The 24,136-nt window shown below is 31.3% G+C and overlaps 2 protein-coding genes and 1 non-coding gene across 4 annotated transcripts; 2 read left to right on the top strand and 1 right to left on the bottom strand.

Moving 5' to 3' along the window:
- The first annotated feature begins 1,659 nt into the window (after positions 1-1,659).
- LOC102579222 (E3 ubiquitin-protein ligase RMA1H1-like) lies at positions 1,660-2,728 on the top strand. Its single transcript, XM_006349990.2, has one exon. It carries the CDS (start codon positions 1,894-1,896, stop codon positions 2,599-2,601), a length of 708 nt encoding a protein of 235 aa, XP_006350052.1. The 5' UTR covers positions 1,660-1,893; the 3' UTR covers positions 2,602-2,728.
- Positions 2,729-8,701: 5,973 nt separating this feature from the next.
- LOC102578653 (putative ribosomal-protein-alanine acetyltransferase) lies at positions 8,702-10,755 on the top strand. Of its 2 annotated transcripts, none has more exons than XM_006349989.2 (2): positions 8,702-8,949; positions 10,367-10,755. In XM_006349989.2, exons 1-2 carry the CDS (start codon positions 8,784-8,786, stop codon positions 10,594-10,596), a joined length of 396 nt encoding a protein of 131 aa, XP_006350051.1. In that variant the 5' UTR covers positions 8,702-8,783; the 3' UTR covers positions 10,597-10,755. The 2 variants fall into 2 exon arrangements, with proteins under 2 accessions (XP_006350051.1, XP_006350050.1); XM_006349988.2 differs by having other exon boundaries at positions 8,703-9,021; positions 10,367-10,637.
- A 130-nt stretch (positions 10,756-10,885) lies between these two features.
- Positions 10,886-10,958, bottom strand: TRNAV-UAC (transfer RNA valine (anticodon UAC)). Its single transcript has one exon. It is a non-coding gene; the product is annotated as a tRNA-Val (tRNA).
- Positions 10,959-24,136: the final 13,178 nt, after the last annotated feature.

The raw sequence follows: 24,136 nt of genomic DNA, 5'->3' as shown, positions 1-24,136 counted from the left end.
TCTCAACGCTATTGAGAGTGCTTGCAAAATCCATCATTAATTAGTGCCTCGCGATTTGTAGCCTCCGACGGTAGCTTGTAGGATCTCTTTTGAGTTACTACCTCGCTCTTATTAACCTGGCTCTGATACCACTTGTTGAAGAATGATGTAATTTTATCTTTCTATTCTTATTTAATATTTTCTTAAGTCAATTTATAATAAATGATGAATATATTTTCAAGATTAATTAACTACTCTATCAAGGATATAATAGGTAAAATATGGTAATTTATACATAAATTTTATAAAATGACAAGTATTGTGGTCCAACTATTTATAGAAAGAGATGACATATAAAATGGGACGGAGGGAGTTATAAAGTTAACTTAAGAAAACATTAAATAAGGGTAGAAGGGTAAAGTTACATTATTTCTTAATGTAAATGTAAAGTAAAAAGGTAACATATAAAATGGGAAGGAGGGAGTAGTATTTTCTCGTTTTATATTACGTGGCACTCTATTCTCATAATCCGTCTTTAAAAATGTCATTTTATTGTAATTGAAAATAATTAAACTTAAAATTCTCCATCTACCCTTAATTAATGAAATGATTTACAATTATATAAATATATAAAAATTGTTTTAGCCTATAATTTTCTAAAATCTTTTTTTTCTCTTATACATCGTATTAAGTCAAACAATACTAAGTCAAATGGAATGGACGGAGTATTTCTTTTATTTATTTGTCACACCGTCCATATGTTTTCTCCCATCCCCCAGACCCCCACTATGTATATTCACTCCTTAGTTGGATCTGAATTTAGAGTTTAGAAGCTTCTATAATAATTTTAGATTAATATATCATAATAATAATTGAACTTACAGTATTAAATTTATGTGAATCTATATATATTGTATTGTAATTTTTTTAATTATAATTTTAACCAAATCAATAAAGATATTCAGATGTAAAAGTATATATTATGATTTAACAACAAATTTCTATATGAGCCGCGTCTTTCTAAGTTTTGATGCATAATTTCCTAAAACTCATAAATTTCCAAGTGACTATTTCCAGTATTTCAATGAGAACTTATGTTTCGTTATGGGTTTTCTTAGTGAATTAGTTTAATAAAATCAAAATGAAAAAAATCATGTTTTATAACATAAAATTTTTATTGATTCACTCGGAAAAAAACATCTAGTTCTTATAGTGTGAAAACTATTGAACTTATGGGATGTGGCTGTGTGGAAGGTCATCAAGTGGTAGCTCCTTGTACGCAACTAGTGCTACTTTTTATTGACTAAAAGTTATTTTCTAGATTAAGATTCTTATCATGGGGCCTAATATAAGGTCCTAATCATATTTCTAATATGATAAAACTTATGCTTGTTTAAATCAAATAGATAGATAAAAGACGTGTTTGCACAAAACTCCTCTCACTTAACCATGATCCATTAATATTTATTTTTGACTTCATTAAATCACTTAATTATGATGTGTTTGATAGTTCACCTGTCTTAATTTATGTAAGACATTTGTTGTAGTCTTAATATAAAAAGAATATCATTTCTAGGATCTAAAAATTTAAAATTTATTTTTTATCTTTAATACAGTACATATTTTAAAAGTTTTCATTTTCTTATTAAATGTTATATCAAATCAAACAGTACCCATAAATCAAAACTGAGTTGAGTAATATGATATAGTGTTGTTTAATAATGTGTAGGGCCTTTTCTTTTTGGCCATGCCCCTTTAACATGATGTGATGTTGACAAGTGACAACCTTAAGAATCATTGTTTGCAAACTACTATTCTTGTCCTTATAAATACTCACTTCTAATTGTATTAAAAACCTGAATTCTAACCATTCATCTTGCCATTACCAAAATAAATCAATACCAAGAAGCAAATATGGCCTTAGAACAAATTTTTCAAGACCAAATACCAGAAACTATTTTTGATCAACGCGATATTTCCTTTGAAAAATGTAAGACAATTGATCTTGATAAACTTGAAGAAAATTCACCTGGAGGTTTCGAGTGCAACATTTGCCTGGATGTTGTACATGATCCTGTTGTTACATTATGTGGTCACCTCTATTGTTGGCCTTGCATCTACAAATGGATACATATTAAGACCATTTCATCAGAGAACATCGATAATCAACAGCCAAAATGCCCTGTTTGCAAAGCTGAAGTCTCACAAAAAACATTGATTCCACTCTATGGTCGCGGTCAAGCTACAAAAACAGCAGGCAAGGCCCTGAATCTTGGTATAGTCATACCACAAAGACCTCCTACTCCGAGATGTAGGAGTCACGGAGTAATACCCAATAATAATATGCCTCCATTATACCAACAATCTCATGATCATCATCGAAATTATACAAATACAGAACATATGCTAAGTCCTGGTGGAACGACAACAGGGGAAATTTTTTATGCGCGAATGTTTGGGAACTCATTGAATACTAATTTGTATACATATTCAAGTTCATATAATCTAGCAGGAAGCAATAGTCCAAGGTTAAGAAGACAACTATCACACGCGGATCAATCACTTAACAGAATTTGTTTTTTCTTATGTTGTTGTTTAGTAACATGTCTTCTCTTGTTCTGATCATCTTCTTCGCGTGTTCATACAATGTAATTATATTTAGTAACGCGATATATGATATGAATATACATCTTAGATCAATGTAATATATGATCACCTGGATTTATATAGTTAACATTATGAATTTTGAGACAGACTCAATTGAAATTGAAAAGATGAATCAAATCCAATCATTAAGAAGACAAAGCTTGTTTAGCTTCTTGTGTCAATTTAAAATCAAAATAACAAAATCCCACTAAAGAGACCAATACCATTTTACAGGACATCTCAGCCATCACTCCTTTCGTTTTAATTTATTTATTTGATTTTGATTTAAAAAAGTAAAACGAACTTTTAAATTATATGGTATTCGATTAAAGTTACGTAAAATATAAAAAAAATATTCTTTATAATCTGAATATTCAAATTGAAACGGAAAGAGTAGTTTTCACATCTAGAGAAAGTAATGAATATTCAAAGATATAAGCACGAGGATTGAAAAACAAGACATTCAAAATCAAGGCATCAACATCTCAAAGAGAAATAGGCATAGGCCACCTCTCTTTTTTTCTCACGCTCACTGTTCGGAGTCTGCATTAAAGCCTTAATTAAATCTGAATTGTACAGCACAGGACTCATTTGAGAGTGACGCTTCCAATAGAATTTTCTTCATACCCAAGACTCAAACCTGAAATTTCTAATTAAGGATTGAGCAATTCCACCATTGCACCACAACTCATGTTGATAGGCGTAGACCACCTATCTCATATGCCAACTTGTCATTATCTATTTGGCAAGGTTAACAACAGCAAGTGCTGGTGGGTGGTGATTGACATGATGGCTGCCGTCTATGGAGAGTGATAGTATAGAACATTCTAAATATGGGTGCGTTTGATGCGAAAGAATTGAAAATTGCTTATGGTGAGAAATATCTTATTTTAATAAATCATCTATTTTTAATACTTCAAAATTATTTGAAAGCATGTCACCTGTGATAATTGTTGTATAGGTATGGACACCTCAACTTGGTTTCAACGGTCTACTAAATACTCAACTCGTCTCTGTATCTCATTACATTCGATGCTGATGTAATGAATAAATTTTGAAGGTGACTAGATGATTATTTTGTACATATGTTGGAGAGTTTAGCTGGTATAGTGGAAATGAGTCGAGTTTATAAGGTGTCTAAATATGCATACATAATGAAAAAGTTGAAGTAATTACTTGTAAGTGGAGGCTAAGTTTGAATGTCAGTTTAAGAAATTATGCCTTTCGAACTAGTGGTATACAAGTTGATAACAATATCTAATTTCAATTTATCTTTTTTTACTTGAAAAGAAAAATCAAATTTCACAATGAAACATAGTCAAACGCTCCCGTGAATTTAAAGGTATATATCTGATTCTATGATTGATAACTTATGTTTTATTTGATCAAATATGATAGATATCTTCAACAATTGTCTAAGGATTTCCACTTATTAAAGTTAGTGTAACACTAGAGAAAGCAATTTAAAAAATTTGGTGTCCACTTTGATAAGTTGATATCCACCTAATCCAACATCACTTACACTACATAGAAATGATTGTAATTAGCACTAAATCTTATATAGGTAATAGGTTTAATGATTTAATGATCTATCAATTTTTCACAAACATTATAACATTACCTTTGCGTTCAAGCAACTTAGGTCATATCTACTTTGCACAAATTGCCCCTAATAATAACATTGAACTTTCTTTACTATGATTAATTAATGCTTCAATATAATATGTGGCTTGTCACTATCATTTTGAACCACACATTTATAGGCATCCCAATTATTGTAATGTGAAAACTTTCTTTTCTTCAAATATATAAAAATGACTTTTGTTCCCTTGATAATGTTATAAAGCATCATATTCTTCTTATCAAAGCTAGTTTTTCGCCATTCCCATGATATTTTTACCAATCATAAAAATATTCTCATGTTCCACTATCATTGCATAATGGCCCCAAAGAATCTTCTACCATATATAATTCATTATTGAAGTTTGACAGATTCAAATGTTATTTCTACCTGTTTTAGTTTAGGCGAATATAGTTAAATATTGCTGATGAAAAATGATCAGATAAATATCTCACATAATTAATCAAGTCAAGGTGTGAAAGTTATCCAGAACACCATTATTATGAAAAATAAAATAAAGATGAAACAAGAATAGCCGATGCTTCAAAAGGCAGACTTATTTGAACAAAACCAAGAAAATTCCACCTAACTACACCCCATCTTTAAAAAAAATCATTTTTTTTACTAGGTCTCAACCTGTTTAGAATTGGGATAGTACTTTGAAGTGAAAAAGGTTTAAAGAATAGATTGGAATAATTACAGTTCAATGTCTTTGATCAATCTAATTTACAAATAGTCATGAATGTGATCCGGAATTCCGACGTGATTTTTGCCAAAAAAATTTATGGACGTCCGTTAAGACCTTAGCTATGGAGCCAGTTGGTCCCCACGAGCAAACCGGCTCATTTTCAACGTCAAATGAGCCCAAGAGCAGGTAAACCCCCCATTTTGCCAATTTTCGTGAGCTATAATCCATGAATTTTTGGTGATCCGGAATTCTGATGTGATTTTTTCCAAAAATTTCCATGGACGTCCGTTAAGACCTTAGTTATGGAGCCAGTTGGTCCCACAGGAAAATTGGCCCAGTTACAAGGTCAAACGATCCCCAGAGTAGGTAAACCCCCCATTTTGCCAATTTTTGTGTGCTAGTCCATCAATTTTTGGTGATCCAGAATTTCGACATGATTTTTTCTAAAAAATTTCATGGACGTCCGTTAAGACCTTAGCTATGGAGCCAGTTGGTCCCCACGGGCAAACCAACCCATTTTACCCATTTTCTTGTGCTATAATCCATGGATTTTTGATGATCTGGAATTTCGACGTAATTTTGCCAAAATTTTTAAAGACGTCCGTTAAGACCTTAGCTATGAAGACAGTTGATCCCCATGGGTAAACCGGCCCATTTTCAAGTTCAAACGATTCCCAGAGCAGGTAAACCGCCCATTTTGCTGATTTTTGTGTGCTATAGTCCATGGATTTTTGGAGATACAGAATTTTGACATGATTTTTACAAAAAAAATTCATGGACGTCCATTAAGCCTTACCTATAGAGCCAGTTGGTCCCCACGGGAAAATTGGCCCATTTTCAAGGTTAAATGAACCCCAGAGCAGGTAAAACCCCCCATTTTGCCGATTTTCATGTGCTATAATCCATGGATTTTTTGTGATCCGGAATTCCTACGTGATTTTTACCAAAAATTTTCATGGACATCCGTTAAGACCTTAGCTATGCAGCCAGTTGGTCCCCACGAGCAAACCGGCCCATTTTCAAGGTCAAATGAGCCCAGAGCAGGTAAACCCCCCATTTTGCCTATTTTCGTGTGCTATGGTCCGTAAATTTTTGGTGATACGGAATTCCGACGTGATTTTTGCCAAAATTTGTCAAGGACGTCCGTGAAGTCCTTAGCTATGGAGCCAGTTGGTCCCCACGGGAAAATCGGCCCATTTTCAAGGTCAAACGAGCCTAGAGCAGGTAAACCCCCTATTTTGCCGATTTTTGTGTGCTATAGTCCATAGGATTTTGGTGATCCGAAATTTCGACGTGATTTTTGCTAAAAAATTTCATAGACGTCCGTTAAGACCTTAGCATAGAGCCAGTTGGTCCCCACGAGTAAACCGACCCATTTTCAAGGTCAAATGATCCCCAGAGCAGGTAAACCCTCATTTTACCGATTTTCGTGTGTTATAGACCATGCATTTTTGGTGATCCGAAATTTTGACGTGATTTTTGCCAAAATTTTCTGTATACGTCCGTTAAGACCTTAGCTATAGAGCCAGTTGGTCCACACGGGCAAACCGGACAATTTTCAAGGTCAAACGATCCCCAGAGTAGGTAAACCCCCTATTTTGTCAATTTTCGTGTACTATAGTCCATGAACTTTTGGTGATCCGCAATTCCGACGTGACTTTTGCCAAAAAATTTCATGGTCGTCCATTAAAACCTTAGCTGTGGTGCCAGTTGGTCCACACGGGCAAATCGGGAAATTTTCAAGGTCAAACAATCCCCAGAGTAGGTAAACCCCCCCATTTTGCCGATTTTCGTGTACTATAGTCCATGGATTTTTGGTGATCCGCAATTCCGACGTGACTTTTGCCAAAAAATTTCATGGTTTTCCGTTAAAACCTTAGCTATGGAGCCGGCTGGTTCCCACGGGCAAACCAACCCATTTTCAAGGTCAAACGAGCCCAGAGTAGGTAAACCCTTTATTTTGCCAATTTTCATGTGCTATAGTCCATGGATTTTTGGTGATATGGAACTCCAACGTGATTTTTTGCAATAACTTTTCATGGACGTCCGTTAAGACCTTAGTTATAGAGCCAATTGGTCCCCACGGGCAAACCAGCCCATTTTCAAGGTCAGACGAGCCCTTGAGCAAGTAACCCCCCCCCCCATTTTGCTGATTATCGTGTGCTATATAGTCCATGAATTTTTGGTGATCTAGAATTTCGACGTGATTTTGTTAAAACTTTTCATGGACGTCCGTTAAAATATTAGCTGTGGGGCCAGTTGGGCCCCAAAGAATCTTCCACCATATATAATTCATTATTGCAGTTTGACAGATTCAAATGTTATTTCTACCTGTTTTAGTTTGGGCGAATATAGTTAAATATAATATTGCTATGAAAAATGACAGATATCTCACATAATTAATCAAGTTAAGGTGTAAAAGTTATCCAGAACATCATTATTATATATATATATATAAAGATGAAACAAGTATGCCTATGCTTCAAAAGGCAGACTTATTTGAACAAAACCAAGAAAATTCCACCTAACTACACCCCATCTTAAAAAAAAAAAAATCAATTATTTTTTTTTACCATGTCTCAAACTGTTTAGAATTGGGATAGTGCTTTGAAGTGAAAAGGGTTTAAAGTATAGATTGGAATAATTACAGTTCAATGTCTTTGATTAATCTAATTTACAAATAGTCATAATTGTATAGGTTTTGTATATTTTAGTATAATATATATACATATCTATACCTATGATATCCATAATTACTAAATATGTTTTTAATATTTCGATTATATTGATAAAATAATTTGGCTGGATCATACATATGGATAAGTTTTACTTTAGATTAATTGAAGTATAAATGAGTCATATCGAAACTTACTTAAGCTTATCAATCTAGATATGGTGTCCTGTTTTTGGGGTTGGTTAACATAACAACGTAGCTAGATTGAATTGCGTTGTCATATAAGGAAAAATAGAAGTTGCTGTTGATTGAAGTAGGAAGAAAATAATATTGAAATGACCTTACTAACCTTAAGTAGAACCAAAAAAATAACATGTCCAAAAGTAAACCAATCCCTTGGATTACTAACAAAAATACCATTCTGATTTGTATTTTTCCAATTATATATGATCCCTTTCCTCAACCTATGATGGAGTACACAAAGGCCAAAGCTAACACCAAAATGTAAGAACAAATAACAAAATTGTTAGTTGGGTAAATAAAATCCCACATTGATAGCTGAAAAGATTGAAAAATTACATATAAAGTGTAGAATCTCTTAATAGTGTGAAGCCTTACAAAGACTTTACCCAAAACAAATAATATCACACCTTGTTAAGAGTATTTATAAATTAATTTTGCTCAACAACTAGTATTAGTCCTTGTTCAACCAGACGAGTATGACAAAGACAGATGATATCGTGAGACTCGATTTACTTTCACTTACGAGCTTAGAAACGCACACATACATAAAGAAGTTGGGCATAAATTAACAATTAAAAAATTGATTTACTTTCACTTACGAGCTTAGAGACGCACACATACAAAAAAAAACTGGCCATAAATAATCAGAAAATCAGAGAGAATTTTTACTATTGATTAATTGATAAGTTAATTAATACATGAATGCAAATTTATACTATATATATTAATAAACCATGTAAAATAAAAACAATGTACATAATAGTTTCTAATAATTAAAACGTTAAAAATATATAAGAACTTTATAGTTAAAAAAAATAAAGTAAAAACTTTTAAAATAACAGAGGAACTATTTTTCTTTCCAATAATGACCCCAGTAGATTCTTGTTAACCTAAATACAGCAGCAAAAACAGAGAAATATGAAAACGAAGAAATGGCAGAGATAGTTGAATTGCAGAGAAATTCAGCAAATTGGGTTAAGGTAGTTGACGATATAGTGAGAATAGAGAAGAAGATTTTCCCCAAACATGAATCTTTAGCTCGATCTTTTGATGAGGAACTGAAAAAGAAGAATTCTGGGTTACTCTACACTCAATTAGGTGAAGATATTGCTGGTTATGTTATGTATTCTTGGCCTTCTTCACTCTCTGCTTGTATCACTAAATTAGCAGGTCTGAACAAAAAATACCCTTTTCATAATTTTCTGTTTTGCTTTGATTTTCCTTTTAATAATTGGTCTTATTCTTGAATTTATTCTGATTATTGTAGTTGTATTCTTGGATTGAAGTCTAAGCTGATATCTAATATTGTTTATTGGAACAACAACATACTCTGTGTAGATAAGTCGGGTTTGGAGAGAGGATAGTGTGTAGGCAGTCTTATCCATCCCTACCTGTGAAAGTAGAGAGACTATTTCCCAATGTGAGTGTGATTAGGACTGCGTAGACAAGTAAGGTCTGGAGAGGGTAGTGTGTACGCAGTCTTATCCCTACCTGTGAAAGTAGAGAGACTATTTCCCAATGTGAGTGTGACTAGGACTGTGTAGACAAGTGGGGTCTGGAGAGGGTAGTGTGTACGCAGTCTTATCCCTACCTGTGAAAGTAGAGAGACAATTTCCCAATGTGAGTGTGACTAGGACCGCGTAGACAAGTGGGGTTTGGAGAGGTTAGTCTGTACGCGGTCTTATCCCTAGTTGTGAAAGTAGAGAGACTATTTCCGAATGTGACTAGGACCAATTTGATTTAATATACGAGGTTATAATCGTGAGGAACTCAAATGTGACTCTTTGATAATGTTTTCGTAGGAAAAAGAGCAGTCAAGAGTGTGAATGTGACTATAACTTGAGCATTCAAAAGATAAAAATACTTATTTGGGAGCAGTTCATCTACAAAAAGTTGTCTTTTAAAGAAGAATATGCATGAATGCATTTGCCGAACAAGTTTTGATCTCTATGAATAGAGAGGTAGGAGAAATTGCTTCTGCTCTTTCAACGTTTTTCTCTGTAGCTGGATTGGATGAAAGTGCAGCATTTCTAAATTAGAGTGGTGTTATGTAGTTTTCCCCTCCGAGCAAAGCTGATATGTTACTATTGCGGAAACAACGAACCTTGAAATAGCTAGCAGTTGTTTTAAAGGAATTTTGCAGGAGAGTTTAGTTATATCTTTCTCTGATCGTCATCATATTGAATCGCAATAGGGAAAGGCAGAAGGTGAATTGATATTATTAGTAAATATTCCCGATAAGTCAGTGAAGCATTGTCCGTCATTACATAGAAGAGAGAACCATCTTTCATGTGATGTTTATTTTTCAAAAGAATTGCTTTCGTTCTCTATGTGGTTATGAGTTTTTCATCGTGATGTTTATGCCTGTCTCTCTCTTGTTGTTCTCTGGCCTGAGCGAATCAACACAAGTTGAAAAACGAGGGGTTAAGAGATTCATTTACAATATTCCTTATCTTTTGTCATTTAAAATTTTTCGTTTTGTTTACTGATGCATCGTTCCTGTGGAATACATCAGTGAAAGAGAACTACAGGGGACAAGGCCATGGAGAAAAATTACTGGAGGCAGCAGTGCAGAAATGCAGAACAAGAAACGTTCATCGGATATCGCTTCATGTAGATCCTACAAGGACTGCAGCTATGCAGCTATACAAGAAACTCGGTTTCCAAGTGGATACTCTTGTGGAGGGCTATTACTCTTCAGATAGAAATGCCTATAGAATGTATTTGGATTTTGACATGGAGTAATTGCAATAATGAAATAAAGAGAAAATTTGATCTTTCCATGATCCTGCAGCTGTCTCATATTCTTTTTACGTACTATGGGGAGGGTGACGTTTATGCAGTCTTACCCTACCTTGTGAAGGTAGAGTTGTTTCCGATAGAACAAGCATGTAATGTAAATATAGTAGTGAAGAGGTCATGGTGAAAACAATAAAGAGGAGAAACACGTTTTCGTCGACATGCCGCCGACAAATAAAAGGATAAACACGTTTTCGTCGACATATCAAAAAAAAAGTAAAACTTTTTACATATATGTTGCTGCCCAGGATCGAACTGGGGACCTTTAGTGTGTAAGACTAACGTGATAACCACTACACCACAGCAACTTATTGTTCTTTTTAATGCATAGTTGAATTAAAACCAGTATATCTAATTGTTCTCACTACACAACCTTATATAAATATTTATTTTAGTTTTGGTTGGTTAATTTTAATTTTTTAATCAAGGGTTAGCATATATATTTTTTCTTCTCAAATGTCAATTATGAAATTACATTGAATATATTATTATTATTGTGTTTTAAATAATAAATTTGCCCAAGTGGACATTATATGTGTCATGATAAATCCAGACAGTAAAACTTAAATTTAATAATAATTTTATTATTATTATTTTATTTTCTAATAATTGAATGTATATACTAGATTGCGATAAGCTAACCTCAATTCGTATGTCCTACTAAGTAAAAAGTAACGAAGGAGTGCTAATTAAGTAAGAAAGGGCTTACAATGAAAATATCTTTGCTCAAAAGACTATAAACAACTCCTTATCAATCAATCTATACTAACTTCAACGAATGATTTCAAATTACACCTTTATAATTTAAGAGATTAATTTTAGTACTTTAACTCAAATGTTAACTATAATTGTTCTAACAACTCTCCAAATGATGATACACTTCTCTTCTTGTTACAAAAAGCTAGGCATTATTACAATTATATAATAATCCTACGAATTACAACTTCAACTTCAATAATAGAGGGTGTTGCTTTGCAACCCTAATTATTATTATTTTGATTTATTTTTTATTTTACAACCCTAATTGTTTCACATTAGCTATTACCCTCCTTTTTAAATATAATTTCTCTGCTAGAACCTTCATAGGATTCTTTACAGAGTTTCACTTGCATTACTTTATTTGTATATAAGTGGGCTTATCATCAATTGAAGATATATATAACACACCTTTTTATTAATTAAAGAAAAACAATTAAAGAAGGACATTGTGATAAAACTACATAGCTTCTTAAGGGATATGCTATTTAAAAAAGATTACACATATTTAAAGAAAACTCTTTTGGATATTTTTTATGTATGATATCTTGTCTTGTTTATTTTTATCCTGATGAATTTATATAGAGAGAGCACTGAGAATTTATAATGGTTGGAGAAAATATGAAGATCTAGCGAACACTAATTACAAAGTTATCTATTTTAAATATTATATTAAATAAGATAGATTTTCTTAATAATATCTAGATAGTCCCTCAAATTTGGCAGAATTTGTAAATTGGACGGCTAAACTTGTCTAGTAATCAGATAGACACTTTTGCTTGAAATATATGCATCTCATGAACACCTAATAACGACATGACAAATTTATGGGTATTGCACACCCCATTGGAACGTAAACGAATTAAATTAATTAATTTCTTCTTCTTTTCACTCAAATTTAGCTAAGTAAATTATCCCATTAATTAAGAAGGTGAATTGATCCTAAGCTATAACCCTAGTTATGATTCCACTCCTGATTTTACACTAAATGATCTCAAAGAATGTATAAGTGATTGTTTCCTTTATTATGGGAAAAATATATAAAACTACTAATAAATTATATCATGTTAACCCATTGTTTATGTCGATAAAAAACATAAATATAGCAAATGCTTGATATATAGTAGTGGTTGATAAGAATGGTAATTGTGATGACAGAGATATTTGATGACGGTAATGGTGGTGGTCATTGTGATAACAAAGACGACTAATGGTGATGGCCAATGAAAGGAAGAGGTCCATGTAGTTGTTGTGTCCACCCCTAGCTTCTTAGTCAATGGGCATAACAGGTTCAATACCTACTGCAAAAAAGAGAATCCACTTTAGATAAACATGTCTCTACATAGGCAGCATGTGGAATGACCGAAAGCGTACCTTTTTGGATATATTATCCAAGTCGAGAGTAGAGCTACTAGAAAAGTTGCCTGCTGGAAAACAACTTTCACGTTTGGTTTTGTTGGGACTGAAATAATTAGGTATCATGCAAAAGCTAGCAAAGCAAACTTTGAAAGACTGTGAGTAATAAAACAAACAAAAAATATACCAAAAGACACAAATATTTAACGTCGTTTGAACAACCGACCTACATCCAAAAGAGGATATGAGCAATTCACTATATAAAAGAAAGTACAAAATATAGAGAGGAATAACCCCACACAATTCAATGTAAAAACAAAGAGGTTTACGGAAGTGTTAAAGTAACACTTGTGTCTCACACATTCTCCCCTAGCTACACGCAATACACAAAACTCTCTAAGCCCCCTAGGACTACATTGTGAATGCTATTAGGCTAGAAGGAATACACATATAATTTTAGAGTCATAAACATTTTCCTACAAGAAAAAGAACTAGCCAAATATGGAAACTTTGTGTTTTCCTTTTTCTAAAAGAAAAAAACTCAATTATGGTAAGAAACTCATGACAAATACTAAACAAATATCTCCATTGGCCTAAATTTCTGACAAAATAAATTTGTTCCACCTTCTTCACATAATCTTCAATAACTATGCATCTCCTCTGCAAAATATCTCCCTCTCTCTCTCTCTCTCTCTCTCTCTCTCTCTCTCTCTCTCTCTATATATATATATATATCTCAACACAAAAAACATCTTTGAAAATATTTCTCCAACAAAAATCTTCATTACTATCAAATATGTTATGGTAGAACTAAACCCGTCAAGATGAACACTTATTTTTGACCTGGTTCAACCATTGGATCATTAAACCATTGAACTTGACTCTGATATCACTTGTTGGGACTGAAATAATTAGGTGTCATGCAAAAGTTAGCAAAGCAAACCTCGAAAGACGATGAGTAATAAGACAAACGAGAAATATACAAAAAGACACAAACATTTATCGTGGTTCGGTCAACCGGTCTACATCCACAAGAGGAGATGAAAAAATCACTATATAAAAGAAAGTTCAAAATCTAGAGAAGAATGACCTCACACAATTCACTCGGAATACAAAGAGGTTCACACAAGTGTTAAAGTAATACTTGTGTCTCACACATTCTTCCCCTAGCTTCACACAATACACAAAACTCTCAAAGCCCCCTAAGACTACATTATGAATGCTACCAAGCTAGAATGAATAAACATCTATTTATAGAGTCATAATTTTTTTCGTACAAGAAAAAGAACTAGACAAATATGGAGACTGTGTTTACCTTTTCCTAAAAGGAAAATTCAATTATGGTAAGAACCTCATGGCAAATACTAAACAGATTTAGAGAGCGCTTTTTTCATTGAGAATTCCTCGTTCCTTTTCGTGTGAATTTCCTAATGGCGAATATCAACTTGTAGTCCATATCTATTCCATTTCTCGAACCTCAAAGAAAACTATTCACACAAAAATACCTCTTACTAATATTAAGACTTTGTTCTAGATCTTAATGATTAAAACCTATTCAGACCAAACAAGTTCTTGAATCTCAAGGATGAGATTATTTTATTAAGTATTAATTACACTTCTTGAGACTTGCCAAAAATTTAACGCTAGTCTTAGTTGGCTAAAGATTCTGACACATCACTCGAAATAACAAGAGGTTCACACAAGTATTAATTGTTTCAATTGTTCAGATGATGAATCCATGTGTTCAAGTAACAATAGGGATCGTTTGGCAGAGTGTATAAGAATAATGTAAAATAGGGTGTGTTAGTAATGCATGCATTAGTAGTGCTTTATATATATTTTGAGATAAAACGAGTCCAAAAATAAAAAATAAAAACTGATGGAATGTAAGGGAGATACAGGCAGCATAGACCTGAGATAATTCCTAACTGCAAAGCGGTACCCTATTAAAATCAGTATATGCACTTTATATATATTAGGAGTCTGGGCATATGCTTTAGCAGCCACAGATCCTATTTTTTAGTGCAATTGAAATACAAAAAAGTATTACAACAATCAAATTTATAAATAACGGAGATGTTTTTTTTTAAAGGTTTACACTACAAGAAAAATGTGAATTACATGGGGATTTCCCTGGGGATTAGTATGAAAATTTGCAGAAAAATAAGTTTCCTACGGATTTTCATACTAATCCCCAGGAAAATCCTCATGTAATTCACACTTTTCTTGTAGTGTTAGCAGCCACATAGAAGATGAAAGGTTTCTAAACACAGTACCATGGAAAATGAAGATGTTTTTTTAAAAGGCTTTGAGGGTAGTTTTGTAATTGTATAATCTAATGCAAGTATTAAAACGCTATGTATTACTAATATCTAGGATTTCTTGGTATTAGTAATACACAATATAGTGTATAACTAATGCTTGCATTAGTTATACATGACATGAAAAAGTGTACCAAACAAGGTATTACTAATACACACACCTAATGCATGCATTATTTTACCTCATACACTCTACCAAACGACCCCTAATGATCTTAGATTAATATTATAAGCATAGTTCCTTATTGATATAATTCCACCTAAAAATCAATAAATTGTGGTTTTTGTCAAATTAGTTTTGTTCTAAAAGTCCCGCATAGGAAGAAGAGAATAATTGCTTTCTTTCAAATCTACTATTTCAATAAATTATTCTAGGGATACATAATAATTATTAACCTCTAAAAGGAAAATAATAAGAAAGGAGGATTCTTGGTGAGAAGTGAATCTTACATTTACGCTACTCTTTCCGTCTCATATTAGTTGATCATTTATGTATTAAAACATTAAACTATTAGTTATTTTCTTTTTCTACCTAAACGATGGTGATGGTTAATAACATCCAAATCCACTCTTCCAAGTGAGAAAATGTACACGAACATATGCAATATAATTTAGTCAACTATAAGTCAGAGGCAAATTTCACACAGAACAACACATATGCGATCAAGTAAGGATTTGTTTATTAATACCCAAATTAGTACCACAATTTTTGTTAATTAATCTTTTCCAATCTCTCTTCTTATTCTTTTTTCACTCTCTCGAGCTCAAATCAAAGTAACTGAGCAAGTCCTAGGATTAGTCGCTCCTTTTAGAAATATTAAAACACAAGAATAATTAAAGAAACAATTTGACTCACTTCATTAAAAATAAAAATCATTCAATACATAAGCAAAACAAGAGATTTATAATCCAAACATTAATCATTAAAAAATTTCATAAACAAGATTTAAGTATGTAATAATATACTACAATCTTAAACATTCAATACATAATAAGGAAACGAAGAAATGAGTAAAGGTTAAGAAATTTCTCATCAAAAGATGAAAATATTTTCCCAATTATAGCTTTTGCAATACAGGAAGATACATAAATGCATTCGATAAGTTAAGATACAAATATTACGAGAGCAAGAACTTGGATCAAACATGTTTTGTTCACCAATATCTTGCTGAAAATTAGCATTTGTAGCTCCCAATCCATTAAGTGTCACATTTCCAACATTTGTATTAGTTATCATTGTGCTACCTGAATATGTTGTTACATGGGTAGGATTGAGATCCAAGCCATAACCATTTTGAGTGCTTCCAATAATTGGACCCGCATTCCAAATAACAGACTGTGTTGTTGTAGTTGACCACCAACATCATTTTGGGCTGACAAAGATGGGTTTAGGCAGTGAGGTTGAGCCTGAAGTTGTGGGTGATGGAGTTGCTGCTGAGTTGAAATAGCAAAAATGTTGTTGGTATTAACTGGTGGGAACTCTGAGACTCTTTGTATTTGATTTGGTATATTTGTTTGAAGATGAGGCATTTTTCCAAGTTTTTTGCAGCTCCTTTTTTTTCTTTCTAATGATGTGTTACAACTACTTCTTTGTTGAGAATCACTTGAGGATCCGTGATGAATATTCTTTCTCTCTTTTCGAGGTCTCCAATTGTTTTCACGACATTTCTGAAAGAAAGAAAAACTCAAAGGAGAGTTGGACTATGGATATAATTATTATCTCAAATTCATTGTCATTTATGTATGTTTAAAATGCATGATACAAGTCATTTACGTGTACCAGTCTTATTAATAACAGTACTGCTACGACTTTCTCCTTCATTAATCTGTTTTATACCTTTTCTCCCTCTCTTCCTCTTCAACTTGTATTTACCAGTTGATACGCCATCATTTTCAGCCTTATGGATATTATTGTTATGTTCCTCAGTATCAACATGCATATTCTTCTCTCCAAATTGTTCATCTCTTACAATATTACTATCATAAATTTCATCAGCATTCATATGATTTCGTCCATTTGCTTCTAAACCTTTTTTCGATTTCTCCCTTTGTATTTTTTCTCTCAATACAAGTTGCCATAAGTATTTCACAATTTCCTTGTTGAATGGCTTTTTCAAGCAAAATAAGCTCCATTTTCCAAAGCGTTCTTGGCTAAGAGTCTATTGAGTTCATCACATACAACTACATAATTATATTGAGAAGTTAAAAATAAAAATAAAAATATATCATACATTATGAGAATAGTTAATTTCACACATATATTTACTGAATTTTATCTGTTACGACAACAACTTTGTTACGAAACAATCATTTATCATATAACTATAACTAAAAACAAGATTACCAATGGATAGATGTCGTCTCTTGACAATAGATTAACGATAAATTTTATAGCTAATTATATTTTTGTGGTGTATTAATTGAAACAACTGATTTTACCCAATATTTATAACAAGAAGTGAAAAATAGAATTATAAATACTTACCAAGAGAGATTATATTTAAGGTTACAGCTTGTGTCAAGAGTTCAAAACAATGTAAATCTGATGAATTGACATCGATTATCATCATGTCAATTTTTTTCTTTTCTTTGGAGAGCATTGACATTGCTGCAGGAGTTGTAGCTGTCGTAACTGTATATATCCATACACTTTAAAGTTAGTGAAGAACATGAAAAAAATATTATACACAAAATTATCATTTGGATATGTTTATTTAATTTCTCATTCAAATTCAATTATGAAATTTCATATTATGTTGCTATACTTTAATTTATGAAATAACACATATTAATCAACTTATATCGTAAACGGTGTGTGCAATCTTACTAATATATAATATTACTTTACAGTAAATAACTGTAGGAATATATAATAGAGAAGATTCTATAGGAATATAATTCTAAAGAATATATTCTAATTTATTCTTTGACTTGTTGAAAACAAATAAACACTGAATATATATATAGATTAAATACTATTAAAGCAAGATATAATAGGATAAAAAGTTTTAAGATAAATTTATGTAAAAAGTTTTAAGGTAATTTTATTTCATAAATAAGTAACGAGAGTTTAGAAGATTTAACAAATTATTAGAAAGGAGTTACCAAAAAAATTATGTTAAAAATATTTAACATAGCTTGAATAAGGAACAATCGATATTAAATACTAACAAAGTAATTGAAAATGAAACAAAAATAAATGAGGAAAAGTCACATGAAAAAAATTTCTTTTCTTGTCTACATCTAATAAAAGACAAAAAAAAAAAATAGAAGAAAAAAATCATGAAAATCACATGTCCCTATTTATTTGTTTGTCTACATTGAATAAAAGACAAAAAAAAGTCATCTCAGACAATAATGATAGCCAAATCATCTCTTATCATGTCTTTATCTCGCTCTTCTCTTCAATCTCTTACTCTTATTTTGTGCCTCAATCATCCAAGTGAATGTGTTTTCTTTCTAAAACAATATATAGATTTGTAAAAATCAAAGATCTATGATTTCAAAATTATTTATGAGGGTCCTAATTATTTTCTCCTCCAACACGATGTCACTCTAGGCCCGATTGACAAAGAATAAGTTTCCTTTTTATTTTTTGTACAAAAAAGTCAAGTGTGAAATAATTAATATTAACATAAACTTAAACTATCTCCTTTATGGAAAAATATCCGATAAAATTAGAACAACACATACTTTAACATAAAATTATTGAACCTCTTTGAAAAATTACACAATCCTTATGGAGAAAGCTAATCGAGTCAGTGACATGGTTACAACAAAAACAAAAATGAAGAATCTAATTTAATTCCTTATAATCATACAAATTCATTTATTAACTTGTAACACAACATACACAAGCATAGAAATAATGTTATGATAACAAGGAAAGGAAAAGTTCTAAATAAACATCGTATCAATTAATTCTCTCTCTATATAATGAAAGTCATATAGAAATTAGTTCTAGATATATCACCTTTGTATCCATTGAACTCTAGTAAATCAACCATTTGATTTACTAGAAACCAATTCCTCATCTTGATATACCAGCAACACAGAAACCTCTTCAGTCAAATCATAAAAAGGTTTTGTCATTGGATTAATTTGAATTTGTAAGAGAAACACTTACAACTGAAGTTATTTATAAAGTATCATTTACTGGCTTATGAGCCTATTTAGAGATAATTATATATAAATAATTTTATCTAAATATCTAGATAATCCCTCAAATTTGACAAAAATTGTAATTTAGATACTGAAATTTATCTAAAAGACCAAATAGATACTTTTACTATTGTCATACACGCACTCATGAACACCATATGCTGACATGGCAAATTTATATGTATTGTAATTGCTTGTGTTATTACATTATTGAATCACAATTAAAAGATTATTTCTTAAAAAAATTAAATTTTTGATTGACTTTTATCTTTTATCCCAACAATCAAATTATACAACTTGGGGTTCATTAACTATTTCTATTAATATCAAAATTTAATATTGATTATTGGATATTATTTGAAGTTATTGAGGATGACATTATATTTATTAAGTATTAATTACACTTCTTGAATAGTTGGAAGATTCTTTGACTTGTGTCCATAATTCAATAGTTCAAATGATGAATGTCTTGTCTTCAAGTAACGGCTAATGGTCTTAGATTGGGGACTTATTTGTTTTTGTTCGGATAAATTAGCCCAAAGATATTCTAAATAGAGTATGATAATTGTTCACTTTAACCAAGTTAGCACAATTTTTTTTTCTTTCAAAAAGTCTCACACATTATGGAAAAATTAAGTGAGTTGGCAAATATTACTAGGCTATTAGTCATTGAGGGTATAATTTAATTTATTTACTGTTAGTAAATACAATTTCAGTTTTTTCGCCATTAATAATGAGACCCACCACCACTTTGTATACCGAATCAACAAAGCCTTCATCGGTCTTTGTATATGATTTTATACAAAATTAAATTTATCTCTCCTCTCCTCTCCTCTCCTCTCCTCTCCTCATTTCCTGTTTTTCTCCTAAAATCAATTTGAAATTCGAATTTCACTTTCTCCCTCCAATCGTGTTTTACTTTTTGCAGGTAACCGCATAAATCGTAGGTGAACCTCTTTTCTTTTTTTCTTTTTCATTTTTCAATTGTATATGTATTGTGCATGTTAGTGTTTGGATAATTTTTTCTCAAAATTCCCTCATTACTTATTATATATCATTTTTACAAAAAATAAAATGGATGATTCGACTCCATCTAAGAGGATTGCGAGAGGTACGTCATTGCATGTCAAAGTTTTTAATAATCAACCTTCATTTTCACTCGGTTTAACTCAAGATTTTGGAGTCAATGCAGGGTCTATGGAAAAATCTAAACAAATTCTACAGGAAAAATCTATTGAAGAATTGAGATCCAAGAAAAAAAATGACCCAATTGCACTCCCAGAAGTCATCAACAATGTTAAGGCAAGCGACATTAAAGTTGTTGAAGGAGGAAGTACGAGGAAAGCCAAAGATAGTGATTCTGAGGAGGTTGTGTCTCCTTCATTAGATCAAGAACATCAAATATTTGCTTAAAACACAATTGTATGTAGATATTTGTATATTTTGTTAGTTATATACAAAATTGTTTGAAATATATGTATATTTTCTGCTTAAATCACAATTGTATTTAGATATTTGTATATTTTGTTAGTTATATACAAAATTGCTTGAAGTATATGTATATTTTTTGCTTAAATCATAATTGTATTATATATATATATTTGTATATTTTGTAAGTTATATACAATAGTATGAATTAAACAATATACAAACCTTACATTATTATATATACAGTTAGGTGTTTTACTCGAAAATATATATAAAAGAAAAATGACTAGGATTTCGAAAAAATCGATTAAACTTGTAGTTTAAGAGAAATCGATTTCCAAAAGAATAGAGTCGCCACTTAATTTTTTTAGTAAAACTCAAGAAAAAACTTAAGATTTTCAAAATACTCAAACAGATAAAATCAATTGAAAAAGGGTTCGAGTTCAATGTACATTCCGAGAAGGTGTTAGGCCCTCAAAATGTCCGCTAACTTGCGGTTGACCGACGATTTGACTAAAAATGACTTTGACTAACTTTTGAAATTTTAACTAAGTATAAAAGAGCTCATAACGACTTTGACTAATTTTTGAAATTTTAACTAAGTAAAAGAACTCATTTATTTTAACTTATTTAAAAAAAAATTTAGCTAAGTAAATGAACTCATTTATTTATTACTATTATTTTTATCATTTTATTTATCTTAAGGGGGAATGAACTAAAGGAGAATTTTCTAAAGGGAAATAGTTCATAAAATGTCAACAAGACAAATATTAAAATAAAAACTAAGTAATAAAATATATATACTTTAATTCGAAAAATAAAATGAAATGACCATTCTTGGAAAATTTAATTAGATTAAATCATAAGATAATCAAAACGTTAGTCAAATATAACAAAATAAATAAGAGCAAGGAGAGGAATATCAAATTAGGCCCAAATCTTGGACTTGCTGAAATTTCCTTGGGCTTTTGCCCCCCATTTTCCTTCAAGAAATCTGTGTATACACATCACGTGTACCATTGTATACGAACCGTGTTTGGGAACATACGTGACTTAACATTTGAGCAAAATAAGCTGAAGGTCAATTATTCAAACAGCAACCCATTGTTGATTCTAACTCCTTTTTTTTTTTTTTTTATAAAGTGGTCATTCATATTTTCTCAAGCAGCTACAAACAACAAGCACGAAAATTGACACGATAGCAAGGCAAAACTTTCGAAATAAAAGCCACAAAGAACCCAAGACAAATAATATCGAGTTATAAGATGCGAGATAGAATAAATAGCAACACGGTATTAAGGAAATCTCGAGCTAAACTAATGCTATTTTAATCAGCTATACCATTTTTTTTAAAAAACCAAGAAAACATGGAACAAATTTGAGAAGAACAAAGATGCATTTCATTTTTTTAAACCTAATCCGACAAGTAGAGCTATAACATCAAAGGTTTCCATGAAAGTGAAAAGAGATATGTAAAACTAGGCTGGCATAAAACCAAATGCCGACCTCCAAACACACGCACAAAAGAAACAGAACTATAGTCGAAAGCAAATCCTCGGAAGAAAAAAAACCAAAAAGAACGAGTATAACTTAACATTTAGAAAGAATAGTATTGATATTCAGCCCACATTTAAGCAGACAACCAACGAAATTATTATAAACATTTAGCTTCAAGTTAGAATAAGCAATACACTCAACCAAAATTATGGAAATATGCTGAAAATGAGGAGGAATAAAAACCAAATAAACAGTTACACATTCGCAATGCAAAATAGGACGGCCATGAAATTTAATCAAGAAGAAAATAACCACTTATGCCTACCGAACAGCAGCTACAACAACATACAATTTGTACGGAAGATTTTTCCTCATCTCAAAGGAAGAACAGAGAACATTAGCAGTAATAAAGTGAATGGAACTTTCAATATTCAAGATGCTAAAGCGAAAAGAACATAGATTCGACGATGTTCGAGGAGCAGGCTCAAGAAAAGAAATACAACAAAATAAAACTTTAATGGCTCTCCGGAACTTGACCCCATATTAGGACTAACTGATGGAAACAATTAAGTGTACATTTAATACGTTAAAAACATCATCAATCCTATGAAAAATAACAACGAACAATCACAGAACAGATGCTTCCAAACACCAGAATATTACTTTGAAACGGACGAGGAGATGAGCGAAATAAAGGGGATGGGGTCGGTTGGTGCTGCTCTACGTGTATGTTTGAATCACTGGGAATTGTTGTATGCTGTAATGGGAATTGGAGGGTGGGTATGGACTGCTGGAGTTTATTGGCTGGAAATAATTGTACGCTGATGGAAAAATGGGCTTGGGTGTTGCTGAAAATGTAATCAAGGATAAAAGCCCCTTGGTGATTATTTAAATAAGCTAGAGGTAAGGTTAGAGAATGGTTAAAATTGCAATATCAAGAAGGGCTAAATGGATTACGATTATAACCATTCAGAGTTAAAACTTAGCCAAATTGGGATTAATTGGTGAATTCGGCCAAAGTCTAAATAAGATGAATTGTTATTAATTAATTAACAAGCTTCTTAATCTTAACAAAAATAAAATAAACAATTTAATTATAAACTAACTAATTCAAATAACTCAGAATCATAACTTTAATTTATACTAAACTAAATTAATAACATAGTTAATTTTAAAAAATGCAAAATATTTCAAGATGATTTCCAAATGCTAATAATACACGTTGATTATATAAGTAATTATGTAAAATCCATCTATTATCTAAAATATTATAAAGCCGACTAAATCGCTTCAAAAATCTTTTTAAAAAATATTTAAATTTTATAAACTAATAACTCCAAATCATTTGAAATCTAAGAAGCTCGAGAATTAATATATATTGTGGAGGTCCAAAAATGGGTGTCAACATTAGGTTACACCAAAAATTATCAAATTAAAGCACACCTTTTTTATTGAATCATATACAATTCATATATATAATTGTCATAGTAATTTTATACAACTACTTACACTTATTTATGGTATAATAATTGTATACAATTACTTACATATATACAATATTACCAATTAAACAATATACAAATCGTATAACTTATTTATACAGTAAAATTACAACAACAACAACAACAAAAATTAGCAAATTAAAGCACACCATTGTTGTCGAATCATATACACTTCATATATACAAATTGTGTCATTCAATTTTTTGAACAAAAAATTAGAATTGAATTGTTAATATAAAATTTATCTAATATTGTATAAACAAAATTAAATTATTGCGAACCATTAGAATGAACAAAACAAAAATAATCCGTTTTCCAAAATTTCAATTATATACTATACAAATCAATTGTATACTTTCTTGCCGTTCAAAACATGAAGTTTCCTTGAAAGAAACGCTTACCTGGTGTTGAATATACAAGAATATTGATTAATCGTATGCTTCAGTCGTTTGAGGAAACCAGCTG

This window comes from Solanum tuberosum, unplaced genomic scaffold (assembly GCF_000226075.1).
Source record: "Solanum tuberosum cultivar DM 1-3 516 R44 unplaced genomic scaffold, SolTub_3.0 scf00116, whole genome shotgun sequence".
NCBI lineage: Eukaryota > Viridiplantae > Streptophyta > Magnoliopsida > Solanales > Solanaceae > Solanum > Solanum tuberosum.
Note: the sequence above shows the minus strand (reverse complement) of the source record. Positions and strands in the feature narration are given on the sequence as shown.

Excerpts from the sequence above, each read along its gene's own strand:
- LOC102579222 (XM_006349990.2), top strand. The coding sequence starts at position 1,894 with ATGGCCTTAGAACAAATTTTTCAAGACCAAATACCAGAAACTATTTTT.
- LOC102578653 (XM_006349988.2), top strand. The coding sequence starts at position 8,784 with ATGGCAGAGATAGTTGAATTGCAGAGAAATTCAGCAAATTGGGTTAAG. Across the intron at positions 9,022-10,366 it reads TTGTATCACTAAATTAGCAG|TGAAAGAGAACTACAGGGGA; the intron begins GTCTGAACAAAA and ends GGAATACATCAG.